At 42.5% G+C, this 11,177-nt stretch overlaps 1 protein-coding gene across 1 annotated transcript; it reads right to left on the bottom strand.

The window, feature by feature from the left end:
• Positions 1-4,845: 4,845 nt before the first annotated feature.
• LOC117512648 (dysbindin-like) lies at positions 4,846-10,972 on the bottom strand. The gene is made up of 2 exons (XM_034172797.1): positions 10,798-10,972; positions 4,846-5,354 (listed from the first exon to the last, which is right to left on the bottom strand). Exons 1-2 carry the CDS (start codon positions 10,961-10,963, stop codon positions 5,068-5,070), a joined length of 453 nt encoding a protein of 150 aa, XP_034028688.1. The 5' UTR covers positions 10,964-10,972; the 3' UTR covers positions 4,846-5,067.
• Between the last annotated feature and the right edge of the window lie 205 nt (positions 10,973-11,177).

Below are 11,177 nucleotides of genomic sequence, written 5' to 3'. Positions count from 1 at the left end.
AGGAAGATGGCTCTCGAGGATCGAACTTGGCCACCCCTGGCCTAATTAATGGACATGCATTAGACCTATTTTGATATTAGTAATTACCCGCGATTGCATAAAACCCTTCTTTGATTTGCATTGCAGATAAATGGCCAGGGAAAACGACAAATGCATCCAACAGTTTAGATAGAGCAAGTACGACCTTGCGAATCATACGACATACAGTATTCTTGCTCAGATGTTCAGCATCACCGATGGAATACATAAATTGTCCACTGGCAAAATATGTAAGCACAAGGCACATTATCTGCTCGATCGTCAGGGCATTGCTAAGATGGGTGATGTTACAGACTTCTGGCCTGATCAGCTGACAAAGATGACGAATTCCCTCGGCTGAGAATCTATATCTTTGATAGAGAATATCGTCCGGGTATGTCAGCGGATTCTGGCGGTCTTTAAAAACCCTCACAATTTGCTGCCCAGGAGAGCCCCTCACATTTGTGCCCCAATATCAAACGGATCATCCAGGTAGGCCGGCATTGTCTTCGGAGTGATTGAAGGTGGATGGGCGGTACTTATAAAGGGAGTGGTTATGCGAAAACCTCAAGCTAACCTAGAACATAACCTGCTCGGAGCAGGTTTGGCACGCAGTGTAAATTGCCATGGCAGCATACCTCGATCAAAACCTATCCACCTTTCGTAGTACGGGTTAACCGGGAAGTTACTCCACACGTCATCAACTTACTCCCGAAGTTACCCTGATAAGCCAGTAACCCTGCTTCGTAGTACAGGCCCCTGATCACCATAATGAACAAACAGTGTGTGTAAACAGAATAATATGTAACATACAAAAGTCTAAAACATCTTCTATTACCACTTTTATTTACTTCAAAGCAGTATGTTCAGATGGAAAAGACAAACACATTACCAAAGATCATTTTGAGGTCACTACACACTCAATGAGGAAAACACCCCTTTGTGCACACATCCCCCATGTTTCAAGTTTACACACTCAGATCAGGCACATCAAAGAAATATTTTTCAGATAAATGACTCATCAGCACATAATTAACAGTAACAACATATTTTACTACATGGAGCAATTTGACATTTTGTCTACTTCATTTCTTAAGCCCTGGTCCCACCGAATAATGAGCCACGTTGTTTTTTTCCGTACGAGTCCAGTGGAAGAATAGTGGCTTTGAGAGGCAGAATATTTGGTTAACGAGGCTCATCTCTGAGTGTGGTGCTAATTTCAAGAAGTTCAAAATTTACAGTAATCATACATTTATGGTACGAGGTACCACAAGGACAAACAAGGACTTTAGAGGCACGTTTGTGGTGAGGATGAGACTGTTAAAAGTCCATTATCCAAGTATCTGGTAGCTACAAGGTCAGGACAGGCTATTTTGGCTCCGCCCTCTTGCGCACTACAATCCCACCTGCCTTGTGTGCCAGACACTGTATATAAACTAATTATTTTGTAGCTGATTAATCATTTTCTGTCAGAGCTTCGATGTTTAAAACACTTCTAATCACTTCTGGAATCACAAAGGACGTTTCATTTGGAGTTTTTTTTCCTCTCTGTCTTGTGCCCTGAGGTGGAGAACATATACTCAACAAAAATATAAACGCAACACTTTTGGTTTTGCTCCCATTTTGTATGAGATGAACTCAAAGACCTAAAACTTTCTCCACATACACAATATCACCATTTCCCTCAAATATTGTTCACAAACCAGTCTAAATCTGTGATAGTGAGCACTTCTCCTTTGCTGAGATAATCCATCCCACCTCACAGGTGTGCCATATCAAGATGCTGATTAGACACCATGATTAGTGCACAGGTGTGCCTTAGACTGCCCACAATAAAAGGCCACTCTGAAAGGTGCAGTTTTATCACACAGCAGAATGCCACAGATGTTGCAAGATTTGAGGGAGCGTGCAATTGGCATGCTGACAGCAGGAATGTCACCCAGAGCTGTTGCTTGTGTATTGAATGTTCATTTCTCTACCATAAGCCGTCTCCAAAGGCGTTTCAGAGAATTTGGCAGTACATCCAACCAGCCTCACAACCGCAGACCACGTGTAACCACACCAGCCCAGGACCTCCACATCCAGCATGTTCACCTCCAAGATCGTCTGAGACCAGCCACTCGGACAGCTGCTGAAACAATCGGTTTGCATAACCAAAGAATTTCTGCACAAACTGTCAGAAACCGTCTCAGGGAAGCTCATCTGCATGCTCGTCGTCCTCATCGGGTTCTCGACCTGACTCCAGTTCGTCGATGCAACTTCGCACAGCCATTGAAGAGGAGTGGACCAACATTCCACAGGCCACAATTGACAACTTGATCAACTCTATGCGAAGGAGATGTGTTGCACTGCATGAGGCAGATGGTGGTCACACCAGATACTGACTGGTATCCCCCCCAGTAAAACAAAACTGTACCTTTCAGAGTGGCCTTTTATTGTGGACAGTCTAAGGCACACCTGTGCACTAATCATGGTGTCTAATCAGCATCTTGATATGGCACACTTGTGAGGTGGGATGGATTATCTCAGCAAAGGAGAAGTGCTCACTATCACAGATTTAGACTGGTTTGTGACCAATATTTGAGGGAAATGGTGATATTGTGTATGTGGAAAAAGTTTTAGATCTTTGAGTTCATCTCATACGAAATGGGAGCAAAACCAAAAGTGTTGCGTTTATATTTTTGTTGAGTGTATTTGGAACAGCCTAAAAGGTAATTATTTGTAATGTTTTAATAGCTTGGTAAAACAGTTACATGTTCATTCCTTCTTTATAAGCAGCTGTAAAAATGTTAAGATAGATTTAACATCTTGGATCAGATGAGGTGCACTCTGAGTGCGCTAACGCAATGACTCACACTCAAGACGAGCATTTACGCAGAACGCAAGGTCACAAAAGAGCGATTTTGCAGACATTAGGGGACGAACACAAAGTTAAAAGTTGGATCATGGTGTCAAAATGACTGTAAGCCATGGAAGAAATAATGCCAGGGAGAAGAAGCACAGAGGCGACTGTCCAGGAACCTGTGGCTCAGTTCCAGCTGCTCTGGTTATGGATGTGTGTGTGTGTTTTTTTTTTTTTTTTTAATCAATCTACACAGTTGCAGGTATGTAATTAAAGCGGCCACCTGACTGTGGTGTGTTTTTTGGTCACAGAGAGCTGGGTGAACATAGAACTGCTGCATTTAAACACTCTGGAACACAGGTGAACAGCAGCCTGGCGCATGGATGCGCACACCGGCCGGACTGTACAGGAGCACCTTTTGGACTGCATTTAAAAAATGTGAGAACATCTTGAATGGATGCTATGAATTGAAAACCCACACTTTAAAAGGGATCAAGTGTGGGGGGGTGGAGGTTTGGACCAAACCCATGCCTAAACATGCACCAATGTTGCGTTACACGGCGCTGCATGGATCATATGTGGCAACACGAGCCATTCCAGGCTGGATGGGGCGCAAATGGCAGGTCAGTCGTGGCTCACTAGAGGCTGATACCTGGCACATGCAAGGTACAGAGAGGCACATAGAGGCGCCTTAGTAGCGGATACATGATAGTTTAAAACAAGTATCATTCTTCAAATAATTACTGACACACCCATGCGTGGCTCATTATTCATGGCTTGTTAGTCGGTGGGACCGAGGCTTTATAGTTACAAACATGAAGAATGGCGTGGCATGCATTTTACAAACACTGTAGTGTGATGCTGCACATGCACACAGCAACAGATTCATGGTATAACATTTAAACAACTGCAACTTTTTCAGCCAGCCAGTCATTCGTGCCTCATCTGCTGAAATCACAGAAAAAAAAGATCCATTAATCTCAAACGGTAAAGCTGTTTGAGATTAATGGATCTTTTGTGTGTGAGAGCTGCAGAGTGAGCGCCTGTCAGCATTAAGCCATTTTTAAATTGTCCTGTTGTCAAAACTGAATGAGCTCAGCTGAAGGTGAATAATTCAAACAATGCACCTTTGTGCACGGGACTGGCAGGAATCGAGCATATATCCATCAAAAGACTGAGATACTACCACAAATAATTCAGCAAAAACCAAATACAGCACTTAATATTCAATTTAAAAGAGCACTCAGACAGCGAATATCTCCATCAAGAGCCATCTTTCCTCTGTTGACATTTTCCTTTCCTTTAATTTTTTTTTCACTGCCACATGGTTATTTCTCATCCCTGATCTTTGTTCCTGGTCACTTAACTTTTTTTGGTGATCTGATCCTGTTGTTTGCTCCTGGTTGCAAACCTTTTAGTTTGTATACTGACCTTTGAACTCAGCTACCTCTTTTAATCCTGATGTTTTTTTCATCTTGATTGCTCTACTTTGGTCTTGTTCACTGGGTTTTGATCCAGATCTTAGATTCTGGTGGTTGATCTTTGATTGTATTCATCGTATTTTGATCCCAATTACTCATCTTCAGTGATATTGATCCTGATCAATGAACTTTAGATTTGTTCTCTGGCCTTTGAGCCTGATTATTCATTGTTTAGCTTAATCTTTGATCCTGACTGCTGACCTTGGATTGTGATCTTTTGACCCTGACCATGCTCGCTTGAGCCTGATCTTACATTCTGAGGGCTGAACATTGATCCAAATCACACATCTTATCTTTGATCTTTAAATCTCATCATGGATGTCGTCTTTGTTACCATTTGTCTGTCTTCATTGATTCTAAGGAAACACAATCAAAGGGTGTATCCTGATCTGTGACCCACATCACTGAACTAATCAGCAATTCTGATTACAGGATTAAAGGAGTTGGGATCACAGATCAGATATCAAAAGCAGGATTAGGATCAAAAGGAACCACCCAGTTATCTGGATCTGTACCCAAACATTTCTCTGAACCAAAGCCTACGTCACCACCAAACCCAAGTGACATCTACACGTCTTCTTGAGATATCCTGTTGACAAAGTAGCTAACTAATTAACTAACTGGCTGACTAACAGAAGATGGCAACGACAGCATTATTTCCTTGATGGAGTTCATGAGTAGACTTTGCAGGAGTGGACTGAGAGGGACTTTTTTGACAGAAGGTCTTTATGAAGATGAAGTTAGAAGGCATCGATCCTCCTCTTCCTCCTCTGTCTCATCATCCCTGTTTTGTGGGGTGGAGGTCAGCAACAGCGTGTCAGCTTGTACTTCCTCATCGTCCGACTGGATCACAGGTGTGTCGCCTCCACCTCGACTGGTATCAGACGAACCAGAAGAAGTCGATGACATTCGAGACTTTGAGCTGTGATGCACCTCATGTTGCCGCTTCAAGGGAACACACCGCCGGTACACAACTTCGGCATCTTCATCCTCTTCATATTCATCCTCCCCTTCTGTGGAATACATTAAAGTCAACAAGCTTCCTTGCTCCTTGTTCCTGTTCTGCCAGTGTTAGTTCATTCAGCTGCACCTGTTTCATTGAGTGATGCATGTAAAAGGAATTTAACACATGTGAGCCCATTTGCAGAAAGGTCAACAGGCAAATTACCCAAGTAACAGTTGGCAGTTACAGGAAAGCATAAGGAGAAAGAGGTTGGTGAAAAAGTTTTGGGATAGTCGGAGAGGTGAAGAAAGTAGACAGGAGTACAAGGAGATGCGGCGTAAGGCGAGAAGAGAAGTGGCAAAAGCAAAGGAAAAGGCATATTGTGAACTGTACAAGACGTTGAATAGTAAGGAAGGAAAAAAGGACTTGTACCGATTGGCCAGACAAAGGGACAGAGCTGGAAAGGATGTGCAGCAGGTTAGGGTGGTAAAAGATGCACATGGTAATGTGCTGACAAGTGAGGAGTGTGTGCTGAGAAGGTGGAGGGAATATTTTGAAGAGTTGATGAATAACGAAAATGAGCGAGAGAAAAGGCTGGATGATGTGGTGAGAGTAAATCAGGAAGCAAGGAAGAAGTGAGGGCTGCTATGAAGAGGATGAAGAGTGGAAAGGCAGTTGGTCCAGATGACATTCCAATGGAGGCATGGAAATGTCTAGGAGAGATGGCAGTAGAGTTTCTAACCAGATTGTTTAATAAAATCTTGGAAAGTGAGAGGATGCCTGAGGAGTGGAGACGAAGTGTGCTGGTTCCTATTTTCAAGAACAAGGGTGATGTGCAGAGCTGCAGTAACTACAGAGGCATAAAGCTGATCAGCCACAGCATGAAGTTATGGGAAAGAGTAGTAGAAGCTAGGCTTAGAAAACAGGTGAAGATCTGTGAGCAGCAATATGGTTTCATGCCGAGAAAGAACACTACAGATGCAATGTTTGCTCTGAGAATACTGTTGGAAAAGTACAGAGAAGAACAGAAAGAGTTACATTGTGTGTTTGTGGACTTAGAAAAAGCTTATGATAGGGTGCCAAGAGAAGAGTTGTGGCATTGATGAGGACGTCTGGAGTGGCAGAGAAGTATGTTAGGGTAGTGCAGGACATGTACAAGACTAGTGTGACAGCGGTGAGATGCGCAGTCGGAATGACAGACTCATTCAAGGTGGAGGTGGGATTACACTAAGGATTAGCTCTGAGTCCTTTCTTGTTTGCAGTGATGATGGACAGGTTGACAGATGAGATCAGACAGGAGTCCCCATGGACTATGATGTTTGCAGATGACATTGTGATCTGTAGTGAGAGTCGAGAGCAAGTTGAGTCTAGTCTGGAGAAGTGGAGATATGCTTTGGAGAGAAGGGGAATGAAAGTCAGTAGAAGCAAGACTGAGTACATGTGTGTGAATGAGAGGGAGCCCAGTGGAATAGTGCAGTTACAATGAGTAGTAGTGGTGAAAGTAGATGAGTTTAAATATTTGGGGTCAACTGTTCAATGTAATGGAGAGTGTGGTAGAGAGGTGAAGAAGAGAGTGCAGGCAGGGTGGAGTGGGTGGAGAAAGGTGGCAGGAGTGAATTGTGACCGAAGAATATCAGCAAGAGTGAAGGGGAAAGTTTACAAAACAGTAGTGAGACCAGCTATGTTGTATGGTTTAGAGACAGTGGCACTAACAAAAAGACAGGAGGCAGAGCTGGAGGTGGCAGAGCTGAAGATGTTGAGATTCTCTTTGGGAGTGATAAGAATGGACAAGATTAGGAATGAACATATCAGAGGGACAGCTCAGGTGGGACGGTTTGGAGACAAAGTCAGAGAGGCGAGATTGAGATGGTTTGGACATGTGCAGAGGAGGGACCCAGGGTATATAGGGAGAAGGATGCTGAGGATGGAGCCACCAGGCAGGAGGAGAAGAGGGAGACCAAAGAGGAGGTTCATGGATGTGCTGAGAGGACATGCAGGTGGTTGGTGTGACAGAGGAAGATACAGAGGACAGGGTGAGATGGAAACGATTGATCTGCTGTGGCGACCCCTAACGGGAACAGCCGAAAGACAAAGAAGAACAGTTGGCAGTTACAGTTGTGCTCAAAGTTTACATAACCTGGCAGATTGTTTTGTTTTGGGGTTTTTTTGGCCATTTTTCAGAGAATATGAATGATAACATTGTCATTCTTAGGTCCTTGGATATCTTTTTATATCCCTTTCCTGTTTTATACACTTCAGTTACCTTTTCCCACAGATCCTGTGACAATTATTTTGCTTTCCCCATGACTCAGAAATAGGGATGGGTATTAAGATTTTATCGATATCAATGCCATTATTGACTCCGCTATCGATCCTATTCCTTATCGATTCCCTTATCGATACCTCTTTTGAATTTTCTGTGTACTAAAAGTAGGCTGTACAGTTTTTTTATGTCAACAACATTTTAAATTGGTCACTGGATCCTTGATCTCTGGACATAAATAAAATCTGTAGTTTTTGTCAAAAGCATTTCCTTTCAGACATTTTGGCATGAATGTCACTACATACCACTGATCTGAGCTCAGCCGGCTGCTGCACATCAGCGCAGGATGCCTCATTTTGGGAGGAAAAAACGTTTTGATCAATTGCAGTTTGTTTGTATTACGTTTGGAAGAGGTGTCATTTGATTTAAATGGTGTTTCCTGATTTCGTGTCTGCTACCTACAACGCGTGTGGAGTGTCTCAAACCTAAACCTACTTCTAGGCATCTTATATGTGCTACTCTGGAACCACCCCTAAACTCAAACAGTTCAACTGTCAACCCCACTGAGGTCCTTAGTCTGGGTCTCATTAATATAAGAGCACTGTTGATCACATTAGATATGATTGGGCTATGTAAAACCTGGCTTAAACCTACAGCTGTCTCCCTTAAATGAGGCCTGCCCAAGAGCACATACATTTAGTCAGTCAGCCCCCCCCATGATGTGAAGCAAGGCGGGGGTGTTGCTCTTATTTTATAAATCTAGGTTTAGCTTTTAGCTGTTGGGGGTCACAAATATAACTTGTTGAGCATCTGATTATCCATTCTGCTCAGGATATTACGCATTGCCAAGGTCAGAATAAAAATCAGCCGTATTCCTTTGTCACTGTATATAGGCCTCCTGGCGCATATTCTGAATTCTTAGATGAATTTGGTGCGTTCATCTCTAACTTGTCAACTAGTGCAGATAACATTCTGATCATTGGTGACTTTAACGTTCATATAAATAAGCCTTCTAATCCCCTCTGCAAATCATTTATGGAAATTGTGGATGCATTAGGTTTTCGGCAATGCATTCAGGACTCAACGCACATTAGTGGAAATACCGTGGATCTGGTTCTCGCACATGGTATTGCTGTCATGAATATTGACATCATGCCTCTTACATCAGTGGTCTCTGATAACTCACTTATTAAGTTTACAATTTCACTGCCGTGTTTAGTGGAACAACAACCTTATACATCACTATGGCGATGCATCAACTCCTCAACTAAGACTGAACTCGAAGCTAGACTGCCTGATGTCTTAGCTTCACATATGGCAAATACCCAATCAGTAGACAGTCTTGTGGATAGTTTAAACACAGTGCTCAAAACTAAACTCGACATGATTGCGCCACCTGTGTTAAAACCGCGCTCCCCCAAAAAGCAGTCAGCTTGGTTCAATGATTACCTGCATGACCTCAAGCATAAAGCAAGAGGTCTAGAATGGAAATGGCGTAGTTCAAAATTAGAAGTATTCCACCTTGCATGGCGTGATGCTATCTAAGACTTTAAGCATGCATTACTGGCTACAAAGTGGACCTATTACTCCAATTTGATCAACAAAAACAAGCATAACTCAAAGTTCTTGTTCGACATGGTGGCAACACTTATTCATGGACAACCACCTGTAGCTTGCTCTCCTTTTACAGCACAAGATTTCCTGGATTACTTTGAGAAGAAAATAGAAGACATTAGGTTTAAATCCCAGCATGCCTCAACCCAGCCATGACACCCTACTATTGAGGTGGGTGCCATTACTGAGGTATTACCCAGATTTACAGAATTTGATAGTATCTCACTAGGCATGTTGATGAAACTCGTAACATCAACAAAAAGCACAACCTGTTTATTTGATCCTATACCAACAAAACTGTTTAAGGACCTGTGGCCCACTCTAGAGCCAACTGTGCTGGCAATTATTAATCTTTCTTTAACTTCTGGATCTGTTCCTAAATGTTTCAAATCTGCAGTGATTAAGCCATTACTTCAGAAACCTAATCTTGACCCTAGTGTATTGAAACACTCCGGCCCATATCAAATCTATCATTTGATATAAAATTCTGGAAAAAGTTGTGTCACGGCAGCTCGTGGACTATCTTACTGAGAATAATCTCTTTAAGCCACTGCAGTCTGCTTTTAGAAAATATCATTCCACAGAGACGGCTCTCGCTAAAGTGGGGAGAGCTGTCTCTGTTCGTAATGGATTTGGACACCACGACGGTTCAGGTGCTGTCAGATCTTCGTGCTGCATTTGATAAGGTGATCATCATATACAAATCACTTTGGGATTACTGGGAGTGCCCTTGCATGGTTGACGTCATGCTTGACCAGGTGTTCTTACTGTGTTTTGTACAGTAACACTACCTCTAACCTTAATGACATGAAATTTGGGGGCCCCCTTCTTTTCACTCTTTATATAGCATCCCTTGGGCACATATTGCAGCGTTTTGGGATTACCTTTCACTGCTATGCTGATGATACTCAGTTATACATGCCGATAACTGCTGGTAATCTCATTCACATAAAATCCTTAGAAGATTTCCTTGCATCAGTGAGAAGTTGGATGTCTAGAAACATCCTACTTTTAAATTCTGATAAGACTGAAATGATGGTTCTTGGTCCAGTAAAATTGGCATCAATTTGACCAGTTTATGCTGAGCCTAGGTGCATGTGTCATACATCACACTGACAAAGTGAGGAACCTTGGGGAAATTTTTGATCCTACATTGTCCTTTGACTTCCACATTAGAAATATTACGAGGACTGCTTTCTTCCACTTGCAAAATATAGTGAAGATTCATCTAATCCTGTCTATGGCTGATGGTGAGACCCTGATCCATGAGTTTATCTCTTCTAGATTGGACTACTACGATGTTCTAGTTTCTGGTTTACCGCAGTCCAATGAAAGACTCGTTAGCAGGCTTTTAGTGAGCCTTGGATTCAGGTGTGTGGAGCAGGGAGACAACTAAGAGTGTCAGGAAGATAGATCTCGAGGACCGAACTTGAGCACCCATGTTTTATACATACACCCTGATTACAAGCAAACAGATCACAGGTGAGGATGGTTACTTTTAGTAGCCATTCAAACCTGTTTGTGTGAACTTGTGTACATGGTATCAGGCCAAAATCACTAGGGTATGTAAACCTTTGAGCACAACTGTATTTTTTATTCCAGACGTTTTAGTGTTTGTTGATGACAAACACTGCACCTGGTAGTGGTGATGCTAAAGTGGCTGCGTCTGTTCTAGAGCCCGAGTTAAGAAAGACATCAAGGGCCTCCTGGTCAGAGATGTCCATCAGATCCATCTGCTCTAGTGGGTCCACATTCACCTCCATGGATGAGATACTGCCCATGGGAGCTGCAAATACAGTCATAATATTAAAAAAAATGCACAACTACACACATTCCACTGAGTGCTTCTCACTCATATCTCAGTGAGATCATAATTTAAATGTTGCAATTGTTTAAGTGTTGTAGATAACCACAATTATTGTGGATTTAAAGAGAAAAGCATGATACCGCTAGCATAATTGTGCATCCAGTGACGTCTGTTTTCAGATGTGAAGTACTTTGTGAAATTAATGAAAC

The sequence above is a fragment of the Thalassophryne amazonica genome, chromosome 6 (assembly GCF_902500255.1).
Source record: "Thalassophryne amazonica chromosome 6, fThaAma1.1, whole genome shotgun sequence".
In the NCBI taxonomy this organism is placed as follows: domain Eukaryota; kingdom Metazoa; phylum Chordata; class Actinopteri; order Batrachoidiformes; family Batrachoididae; genus Thalassophryne; species Thalassophryne amazonica.
The sequence above is the reverse complement of the archived record's forward strand: the minus strand, read 5'-3'. Positions and strand labels throughout refer to the sequence as shown.